Source organism: Chrysochloris asiatica, unplaced genomic scaffold, assembly GCF_000296735.1.
Source record: "Chrysochloris asiatica unplaced genomic scaffold, ChrAsi1.0 scaffold00059, whole genome shotgun sequence".
Classification (NCBI taxonomy): Eukaryota; Metazoa; Chordata; class Mammalia; order Afrosoricida; family Chrysochloridae; genus Chrysochloris; species Chrysochloris asiatica.
In genome coordinates this window covers 13277912-13289863 of record NW_006408577.1, presented here as the reverse complement: position 1 = coordinate 13289863, position 11952 = coordinate 13277912, and the positions used below count along the sequence as shown (strand labels likewise).

General features: G+C 37.7%; 1 protein-coding gene across 1 annotated transcript in view; it reads left to right on the top strand.

Moving 5' to 3' along the window:
• Positions 1–11952, top strand: part of COL5A2 (collagen, type V, alpha 2) — a 214197-nt gene that overhangs the window by 127708 nt on the left and 74537 nt on the right. The window contains exons 7-11 of the mRNA XM_006864036.1: positions 6459–6569; positions 8654–8731; positions 9067–9111; positions 11193–11246; positions 11603–11656. Coding sequence (XP_006864098.1) covers positions 6459–6569; positions 8654–8731; positions 9067–9111; positions 11193–11246; positions 11603–11656 — 342 coding nt within the window. The remainder of the gene's footprint in view (positions 1–6458; positions 6570–8653; positions 8732–9066; positions 9112–11192; positions 11247–11602; positions 11657–11952) is intronic.

The window sequence follows — 11952 nt, the reverse complement described above, 5'->3', positions numbered from 1 at the left end:
GACTCCATGGCAGACAGCCACCACATACCTCTCTTAATCAATTGAGTGTTAAATTAGTAAGTATTTAACAACTAGCTTTCTTTTTAAAAAAATCCTGATTTGGAACTTTTACTAATTTTCTGGTATAAATACTCTTAGCATAGCTGATTTCAAGTGGCCTTCATGAGAAAATACTGGGTTGGGAAGAGATGTGCATAACCAGCTCTTAGGAATCAGTGCAAATCAGCTCTAGGACGTCATTGTTTGTCAATTCCCTGACAGGTTGCTTACTTGTCAGGGACAATATGTTTAAAATGGAGGACATGTGATAAGAGTTAAGCAATGAATTGCTGAGAATATCTTGATATCAACAGTTCTTAATCTTGAGCAGTCTTTTGTCTATTCATCCCCTGGGGACATTTGGCAATATGAGTGAGTTGAAATGGACTTGGTGGAAGTGGGTTTGGTTTAGTTTCAATTTAGAGACATTTTTCATTAATAAATTCCTGGTGTGGCTCTGTGGGTTAATGTGCTGGACTGCAAGGTCGTTTTGAACCGCAAGGTTCAAGCTCACCCGCTGTTCCTCAGAAACCTTATAGGCGGTTGCTATGAGTTGGAACTGACTCCATAGCACTTAACAAGAATACCATTGTCATCTAAGGAGCCCTGTAGCATAGTGGATTATGAGTTGGGCTGATAATCATAAGGTCAACAGTTTGAATCTACCAGCCGCTCTGGGAGACAAATGAAACTTTGGACTTGCATAAAGATGTATAGCTCGGAAAGCTTATACAGAGTCTCTGTGAGTCAAAACTGACTTGACAGGACACAACCACCACCACCGTTGTCATCTAGTAATTAGAAAAGAGGAATGCTGACATCCTCCTCATCAAAGACTTGTTAAATGCCATCGAGTTGCGTTCTGGCTCACTGTGAACCTGTTTAGAGTTTCCAAGGAGTAGCTGGTGGATTTGAACTACTGACCTTGTGGTTAGCAGTCCAGTGCTTATTTTCCAGCACCACATCAGTGCTCCAAAATGTCAATAGTGTTTGAGCTGTACATTGGTAGCCTTCTGCAGTGTTTAACGAGAATGGAAGTAGGAAGAGAAACAGGTTACATTGCAATACCACACTGTATTGTGATAGTCAGAGCTTTAGTCCACCTAAGCGACTCCTGGAAGACAGTTGGAGCTGAAGGGAAAAGCTGTGGATCATTACTAATTCAGAATAGTTACTTTATTGAGTTTTGTTGTTGTTGTTATGTGCCGTCAAGTTGGTTCCAACTCATAGCGACCATCTATAGAGTTTTCAATGAGCAAATGGTGAGTTTGAAACACCAACCTTGTAGTTAAAAGTCCATTGCTTATCCAACAGCATCCCAGTAGTTTTATTATGACTTATAAATTTTTAAATTATTTTTAGAGAAGAGCAGTTATCAAATTTGCAAAGTTTGGTTATTCCTTTTTATTTTTCTAACTTCTTATTGTGAACTGAGTGGAGGTTTTCAGACAAGATCATCAGTTTTATATTCAGCAAGTCATGCACTTTGTTTTATCTCAATGATTTCAATCCTTTCCATGCAACAACAATTATCCCACTTTTCCTATTTATCTTCCACCCATCTTCCCATCCCTTCTCATCTATGTCCTTAAAGGTAAATGTTGCCCTTTTGATTTTGAATGATTGATCATTCCATGGTGAACATACCTTACTAGTGTTGTTGCCCACCCTGTATATACGGATCTAATGCTTGGCTGAAAATTGGGCCATGAGAGTGAGTTCCTTTCCAGGCTTAAAGGGTGGCTGAGGGCCATAGTTTCTTTTTGACTACTAAGCCTGTTTTTTTTGTTTGTTTATAATTTTCAGTTGTGTTTTACATTTTTTGTCACTCTATCTATCTGATACCTTCTGATGGGATCTATTTCAGAGCAGTTGGTAGTTGTAGCCAGGCCCCCTCCAGTTCTGGTCTCAGAGTCATTGAGACTAATATTTACATGCTCCACTAGTCCATTGGCTTAATTGATTTTAAACAACTTCAGTTCTCATCACTCTTCTATCCTCCGTACATGGAGAGACGAATGGTTGTATCTTAGATGGCCACTCATGAACTTTTAAGATCCCGTATACTACTCAGAAGACTGGTGTTTTTGAGACTCTGGCTTCCATGGGCGAAGTTCGGAGCAGAGCAAAAATAAAATTGTATTTAGACTGAGATAACAGCTTGTGGTGCCTCCTGTCCTTCTATATGGGCCAAGATACTGTTAGACAGTGTTGGAGAACCCATATGATAAGGCACAGACCCTCTGTGGAAGCTGTATTCATTTTGTCAGAACAAAAGTAGACTTGAAGAATGTCTTAAGAAATCTGTATTTACTTTGCTATAAAATTTGAGTTCTAATTGTTCAAGTTATTTAGTCTCTGTAAGTCTTAATTTTCTCATTCATAAAACGGGAAATATATAAAATCTTGTAAGCTCTAAGATTTTATGTGTTAATCTTCTTTGCTTTGTGGAAGATACTATTAATCAGTACACATGGTTCTTGGAGTCATTAGCTTATTTCTACATGTGAATGTTTTAAGACTGCCATCTAGTGTTCTAGTGGCTATCTGCAAGTACTTTTCATTGCCGATTGCAACCTGGGATGAAAGGAGATCTAGTAGTGTAGTGGTTATGAATTGGGTTGCTAACCTCAAGGTTGGCATTTCGAAACTACCAGCCGTTCTGCAGGAGAAAGATGAGGCTTTCTGCTCCCATAAAGATTTACAGCCTCGGAAACCGTATAGGGTCGCTATGAGTCGGAACCGACTCCACGGCACTTCACCACCACCATCACCACCACTGGAGATGACTTAATGACACTTAACAACACCTGGGATGGAATCCTGGCGTGTAGGACAAAAGCATTGGACCATGGGGTCTGTTTGAACCACAAGGTCGGTGGTTCAAACCCACCAGTCGCTCCTTGGAAGCCCTATTTGTTGTTGTTAAATGCTGTGGAGCCGGATCCGACTAGTAGCGATTAGTAGAGATCCTACGGTAGTGAGCTTAAACCTCCAACCTTGCAGTTCCAACAGAATGCAGGCCAGCGCTTAACCCCCAGCGCCACACTAGGACTACTGGAAATCTGTACAGGGTGGCTATAAATTGGAACCGACTCAATGGCATTTAATAACAATAATAATAATAATGCCTGGAATAGTGCAAAGTATCCTGGGGGATGGGAGGGAATGATGATACATAAAACATTTACCTTAGTATAGAGGTTATGTGATTCATCTCATTTGGAAATACTAATTTTTATGATTTTTAATGGATTCCAAAATTGCAATTATTTTTAAATTTTTAACGTTAAAAATTATCATGGATTTTATTTATTTTTCTTATTTTCACTTCCAATCTTGTATATTATATTTATTTATGTTGGGAATGTTTTAATAAAATATTGTTCAATAATTGCAGTATATATTTGTGTAATTCTAAACCTATGTTGTTGTTAACTGCTGTCAAGTCGATTCTGACTCATAGCTACTCTGTATAGGGTTTCTAAGGAGCTGCTAGTGAGCTTGAACTACGACCCATGCAGTTCAAACTGATCTTGCTGTCTACCGCATTAACCCACAGTGCCACACCAGGAACCATATGTTGTTATTACCATATATTATGTTGCCATCAAGTTGGTTATGACCCATAGCGATCCTGTATAGGGTTTCCGAGGAGCAGCTGGTGAGCTTGAACCGCTGACCCTGTAGTTCAAATGGCTTTGCAGTCTGGCGCATTAACCCACAGCACCACACCAGGACTCCATAGGCGCTATATAGACTAGAGTAAATGCCATACGTAATGGTTCATGAAGTGAATGAAAATTGAGCTCTCCTCAGAGCAAACTTTGAGACATGATTATTCATCATAGAAGACTGGAGAGAGAATATAATTTACTCGACTTTCTCTCCATTCTCATTGACACCTAATGTAGTTTTTACTTATTTATGTATTTTTGTTTTGTCTTTGCAAACCTCTTTAGAAGCAGAAATTATGTTCCAGTTCATTTTTTGTATGTTGTTTGTTGTTGTTAAGTGTCATAGAGTCGGTTCTGATGTAGTGACCCTGTATATGGTTTCCGAGGACTGGCTGGTGAGTTTGAACTGTCAGCCTTGTGGTTCAAACTGACCTTGTGGTCCAGAGATTTATCCCACAGTACCATACCAGGACTCCCTCTCATTTGGTATATAATACTAAAAAGCAAACCTATTAGCCATCAAGTCAGTTTGGACTTAAAGTGACCCTATGTGCTATGAATTAATGCGCCAGACTGCAAAACTGTTTTGAACTGCAAGGTCAGCAGTTCAAGCTCGCCAGCTGCTCCTCGGAAACCCTATACAGGGTCGCTATTGGTCAGAATCGACTTGACAGCACTTAACAACAACAACAATATAGAACAGGGAGTCCTGGTGTGATGCTTTAAGATAAGCAATGAACTGCTAACCACAGACTGTAAGTTCAAACCTAACAGCTGCTTCTCAGAAAACCCGATTTAACAAGAGAACCGAGTAGAACTGTCCTTAGGGCTTTCCAGGCTATAAATCTTTGCAGACATAGACTGCCACATCGTTCTCCTGTGGAGCAGCTGTTGGTTTTGAACCACCAACATTTCAGTTAGCAGCCATGTGCTTAAACCATTGTACCACCAGGGCTCTTCATACCTGTTTTTCAATTAACAGCTGCACATTCCAAGCACATCAAGAATTTTTCATGAAAGGCTCTATGACTAGGTTGACAATATAAATTTTCAGTTCACACTGTCCATATTAATACAAGGAACTTCATAAAATACATGGAAAAAATCTTATCATTTCATTCAATTTTTCCACAAACTTTTTGAGGCCCCCTCGTATGACCTAGGAGTTCTAGTAGCAGTTAAAGCTAACTTCAAGTCTATATAATGAAGAGAGTGTAGTGAATTATCAGTAGTTTAAAACTGGTGTGACCATAAGAAGTCTTAACTTTTAAGGGACAAGAATCCTGTTTTAAGAAACCAATTTCTAACATACTTCTCAGGTTTGCTTACCTTTTTTTATTTTAATAGATACTTTTGCTTATTGATTTGACAGTGTTTCAGAATGTTTTTAAAAAATAAAAATGCATCTAAGTTAACATTTGAATAAATTGAAAGATATTAAATTTCTGAATAATCATTATCATCACCTTCCAAAGTATGGTGACTACCCCTTCTACCAAGTCGGCTTACTCTAAATTCATTCCTTTTGCATTATCAGTGTACAGTTCATGTCCTTACTGTGGGTCAGTGGGAATTTCTCTTATCATTAAGCATGGGAAATTTCTTTTACTATTGACTTCCAATTCAATCACCATTTTTTTTTTTTTTCTCAACGCCTGTAATTTTTCTAATTAGAAAAATTACATTGTGTTATGGTGCCTTTGGTTCCCTCTTTCCTTATTAAAAAAAAAAGTAAGACTCTGTCAAATGACACCCTTTATAAGGGGCTAAAGAGAAAATCCAAAAACGAATGCTGGTGAAAATGATAAAGTTGGGGGGCTGGAATATTTCCTGAGCTGCGGATGTGGCTGTTTCTACAATTGCATTTTGAATGTGTGTTGGAGAAGGGTGGAATTTGGCAGCCAGAAATCAATTCTCTTTTCTCTGAAAAATAGAACCTGAATGGGTCAGTACAATTTTCCTTTTGTTTCTTAATGATCTGGCCCACCTCCGGAAGTGAGAAAGAAAATGAAAGTGTGCCAGATGTCGAGTAGTAGAATAAAGATGACTGAAATGTGAAAATGTACTTATACCAACTATCTATCATGTACCAGCAGCTATGCAAACCATTACAAAAGCCCCAACCTTTTTTTTTTTTCTCCAAGTGAGGAGAAAAGGGTAAAGTAAAGCAGAAGCATATATAGTAACTGGAATGTAGGATGGTGGTGGTTTATGTACTGTGGAATCGGTTCCGACTCATAGCGACCCTGTACAGGGTTTCTGAAGCTGTAAATCTTTATGTGCTCAGAACGCCTCATCTTTCTCTGCAGAACAGCTGGTAGTTTCAAAATGCTGACCCTGAGGTTAGCAGCCTGATTCATAACCACTACGCTACCAGAGCTCCTTGGAATGTAGGATAGACGAGTGGATTTAGAAACTGTTGATGAAGTATTCTTGAACAGTAAAACTCAACCAAATAAGGAAGCTCATTTTCGAGTACAGATGAACTTAATAAAAATTGATAGTTGTTCCATGCTGGCTAAATCATCGGGATTTATCACTTCAAGAGTAAAATAAACGAGACCATGTCCTAATGGTAGAAGTTTGGAACAGTATTGATATAACTGAAGAAATTACTGTGTATTAGTTGGATTGTTGTTAACTTTTAAGATGATGGAGCTACCATCAAGAATTCTACACTTGCGATTTTTCTACTAAGTATATATTTGACAATGGTTAATTTTAACTGACTTGTTTCCCTAGGGTCCCCGTGGTCCTCAGGGAATTGATGGAGAACCAGGTGTTCCTGGTCAACCTGGTCCTCCAGGGCCTCCTGGACATCCCTCACATCCAGGACCTGATGGCTTGAGCCGGGTGAGTTGTGTGCATTGTTCACTGTCATACTTAAGTAATGTATTAGTTCTCTGGTGCAACTATAACATAATACCACAAGTAGGTGATCTTAACAAACAGAAATTAATTCTTTCTCAGTTTAGGAGACTACAGGTCCGAATTCAGAGTGCCAACTCTAGGGGAAGGTCCTGGTCTCCTTTCAACATCTGTAGGCCTGCCATTCCTTGAAGATCTCCATGTGTCTTGGCATCAATCTTCCCCTGGTTCTAGGAATGTCTCACTCTTATTTATTGATGGTAGTACGTTCTATTGATCTTTGTTTGCTTCTTTCTTCTTTTATCTCTTGTAAGATAAAAGGTGTTACAGGCCACACCCCAGGGAAAGACCTTTTAAATGGGATTAGGTCTGTGATGGGATTAAAGATGTGGCACTGTGGGCTAATGCTTCAGACTTCAAAGTTGTTCAAGTTCACCAGCTGCTCCTTGGAAACCCTATACAGGGTCACTATGGATCGAAATCGACTTGACGGCACTTAACAACAACAACAATAACCCACCCTTAATCTTTTTCAATTGATTTGGTTTATCACATCAGCTCATAGCATGGGTTGTTGTTGTTGTTGTTGTTGAGTGCCATCGAGTCGGGTCCGACCCATAGCGACCCTGTACAGGGTTTCCGAGGGTGTAAATCTTTACGGGAGTAGAAAGCCTCATCTTTCTCCCGCGGAGCGGCTGGTAGTTTCGAACCGCTGACCTTAAGGTTCGCAGTCCGATTCGTAACCGCCAAATCAGAGAAGCATGATCAAATTGGCAACTATTTTTGGGGGACTAAAATTTAATCCGTGACAGGCAATATAGTGAATTACTGTTATGATATTCAGTTGTGCTAGTACTAATGTTAGTCTTCAACCATGAGAGTGGCAAAGTGAATGTAGTACTGCTACGTACAGCAATAAAGCTATTAAATCCACAAAGAATTGTTAGAAAATTGGACTAGAATTTTTAAAGTGCAACTTCAAATTTTCATTTATCAATGTCAGTTCTGTATTTCATTAACTCTATTCTTTCTCCTATTGATTCCAAAGGGCAACTAGCATTTAAATGAAAAGAGAGACATACCATGACCCTTCTGATGTTCTGTAGTCACAGAATGCTGACAAAATCTGTGTCATGTTCTCCACACCAAGCAAGGATGACATGTCTATAATGACACATATGAAAGAGCCATTGAGTTGACACTAAAAATGAGACTTAATTATTTCCTCAATTTGTTTCCTACATGTAGGAAAATAAAACAAAGTTCTTTTTTTACCAGCCTCTTTAAACTCATAGTACCAGACCTAAGGGGTTTATGAGAAGATCACATTACTTAACAAAGGAACATATGGTGCCATAAAAGAAATAGTTTTTATAATAACTTATATATTTGGTTCTGAATTGTAGCAGGAATTCATTTTTAAAATCATATAGATGTTTTTCACATTGAAATCTGAAAAGTTATATAACTGTTAGAATATATATGGGCATTTTTTGTGGATTTTCATCTTAGAGTTTTTAAAATGTGCAAATGAAGAGGAAAATAATTTTCAGTGCTTTGAACATTCATAGATTCACTAAGAGGATTATGAAATTCTTATCTGTGTAAAATTACTGGCTTTACTAGAACAAAGAGGCAATAATACAGTCTAAATACAGCCAAAATGGAATCTGGAATCTTATCAGACATGTTTTAAAGGCATCTCTCAGACTTTGGTCTGATCTTCGGCCCGCTGTAAACATGAAAGGACATCAGATAAAGAAATTTCAACCTGAAATCAATTAGACTGGCTAACTACTTATCAGAGTGGTCCATGTTTTTATCATGTCAGACATTTGCCCCCTTGCAGTAAATGTTCTCAAGCAACAAAGTATTCTGAGGAAGAACGTTTGATCAAAATCACATACAATGATAAATGAATGAAATCTTTTACTTTGTTTTAAAGTCAAAAGTTTAAACGATTTTCAAAAAAGTTTTTATTATTAGAACCTCAGAATGGATTTAAAAATTGTATTGATGTATCCTTTTTACTGTGGAATAAAAAAAATGTCAACACATTGCCTTTACAGCCATTTTCAGCTCAGATGGCTGGGTTGGATGAAAAATCTGGACTTGGAAGTCAAGTCGGACTGATGCCTGGCTCTGTGGTAAGCATATGTTTTACATGATATGATAATCAAAGTCCTATGGAAGAACCACAATAAGATTATATTGCAAGTCAAGAAATAATATGTGTCTTCTTAAACATGTCTATCCACAGACGTACATTCATAAATTTTTAAACAATTTTCATTTTTATTTTCTTACTTTTGGCACACCTCATTAGTTGCATTCCACATTAATACTGATGGAAAATGTCATCCTCCTCAACTGTCAAAGCTTTACTGTTCCTGATTTATAAACTGATTCAATGTATTTGAAATGTTTGAACTAGTTGTCACGACATTATACTATGTAATTTTTCCCTCTCATTTGTTTTTAGGGTCCTGTTGGCCCAAGAGGACCACAAGGTTTACAAGGGCAGCAGGTAAGTTTTGTCACAATTCAATTATATACTGTAGCAAAAAGAAAACAAAAACAAGGGCTGTGTGACACACTGTTTTGAATGGCCTTTGAATTTTGTATTATAGTATTTACTTTGAATGGACTATATTTAATTCATTTTCACTCAGTAATATATGCAGTATTTTTTTACAAAATTTCGTCACAGTACAAAATTTTATCATCTAATTTCTTTATGTGACTTCAATACCAAGAATTGTGTGCCTATGCTTCAGAAATAACAGAGAATTATCTTTTATCATGTGGAAAGTTCTCTTAATTGGTTATATATTAACTCTGAGGAACATTTAGAAAAGACCTTAAGATTGTACTCTCTTTCTACAGCTTACCAAATTACAGTAAAATGATTATGTAGAGCTATTTTAATTTTAACATTTGGACTTCTTGTGTGGCACTGTGGGATCAGCACTGGACTACAAACAATGTTGGCTGTTCAAAGTCACCAGACCAGTAGCTCCTCAGAGACCCTATTTAGGGTCGCTGTGAGTCGGAACCTACTCTATGGCACTTAACAACAACAAACAACATTTTAATTTTTGTAGTGATTTAACAGGAACAAGAAGATAGTGTTTTTAAAGAAAGAAAGAAAAGAATCCTTAGCATAATTGATGATACTATATTGTCATTATGACGTGTGGATTTTTACTTCAAGTCATTCTATATTTTTGCCATTGGTGGTTAGAAGAGGTAGCAGTTAATGATGGTAATGATGGTATTGAAGCTGTGATGACATCGATAATTACCATTAAGTAAACACTCACTCTCTGCCAACACTCTAGGTTTTCAGTATGCATTAGCTTCCTGAATATTAATAACAGCCTTAAAAGTTAGGTAACTTTGGCAGCACAAATGATTAAATACTCAACTAGTAGCAGAAACGTTGGTGGTTAAACTCACCCACAGGTGCTTCAGAAGATAGGGCTAGCCATCTGCTTTTGAAAACTCACTGCCTTGAAACTTCTATGAAACAGTTACATTATGTACACATGGGCCCTCATGAGTCAGAATTGACTTAAAGGCAGTTAACAACAACCATTAGACAGATTATGATGCTGATACAGAGAAGTTAAGGAGCTCTGGTAGCGTAGTGCTTATGAATCGGGCTGTGAACTGCAAGGTCAGCAGTTTGGAACTACCAGCTGCTCCATGGGAGAAAGATGAGGCTTTCTGCTCCCGTAAAGATTTATGGGCTCAGAAACCCTGTTCAGGGTCGCTATGGGTCGGAACCAACTCGACGGCACTTAACAACACCAACAACAGAGAAGTTAAGTAACTTGATCAAAGATACAAAACTGGAAAGTGACAGGACCAGCAGGCTGGACAACCACACTATACAGAGGAAAGTATAGGATTTAGAGTTCTGTTATGCTTTGGTCTGTATATATAATATGAATGTAGGAATATGTACATATACATAAACATATGCTGTTGTTTGTTGTTAGGTGCTATTGAGTCAGTTCCAACTTATAGAGACCCTATGACCCTGTGTACAACAGAACAAAACACGACTCAGTCATGTGCCACCCTCTCAACTGTTGACATGTTTAGACCCATTGTTGCAGCCACTGTAATCCATCTTGCTGAGGTCTTCCTCTCTTTTGTTGACTCTCTACTTTACCACAGAATGTCCTTCTTTAGATGTTTGTTCCTCCTGATAACGTGTCTCAAATACATGAGAGAAAGTCATATCATCCTTTACTTCTGAGGAGCATTCTGACTGTACGTCTTCCAAGACAGAGTTGTTCATTCTTCTGTTAGTCAATGTTATAGTCACCGTTCTTCACCAACAACATAGTTCAAATGTATCAGTTCTTTGATTTTCCTTATTCATTGTCCAGTTTTCATGTGTATATGAGGCAACTGAAAATACCATGACTCGATTAGGCACAACTTAGTCCTCAAAATGACAACTTGGTTTTTTAACTATAAAGAGGTCTTTTGCAATAGATTTTCCCATTGTAACATGTCATTTGCTGTCTTGACTGCTACATCCACAGAAGCTGATTGTGGATCCAAGTAAAATGAAACCCTTTTTCTAAATTATAGGGTGGTGTCGGCCCTACTGGACCTCCTGGTGAACCTGGTGAACCTGGACAAATGGTAATGTCAAGTAAACATGTAGTCCAGTTATATATAGGCATTAAAATGATATTGTGAATTTACTTTCCAGATCTCCATTTAGTGAAACAAAAAATTACAGTCCAGCCTACAAACTTTGTTTTATGGAGTGTGTTTAAGCTATGCTTTGAATATAATCAGTAGATAGCATTGAAAATATGCTTGTGAAATTAAACTTTCCTCACCCCTAGCCCCGTGGTGCATGATCTGAGAGATAAAACAGAACATCAATAAAGCATTTTTGATATTTTTCTTTTGCTTCCACAGTATTTTGTATTTTAACAATAGCAAGTACTGGTAAATATGGGCAAACATTCTTTGTTTCCTTTGTTTATTAGGGTCCAATTGGTGCACGTGGACCGGAGGGCCCTCCTGGGAAACCTGGTGAAGATGTAAGTTTCCTTTTCATCACTTTGCTTTGAAGTTTTTAAGAGGCTAAGAAGGAGCTCTGGTGTTAACAAGAATATTCTTTGTTGATTCCCATTTCATTGTTTTTCATCCTTTTAGTTATTAAGCTCAATCTAAAGTGGAGAGTGGAAAACTCAGAATGATTAATTTTTTAAAAATCTAAAATTTCTGTTAATTTTGATAGTATTACATTATTAGGTACTGCTTCCTGTCTTACATTCCCCAACTTTATTATGCATTATCCACGAGATGCTGGAATTATCACAACTTCTACAACCTT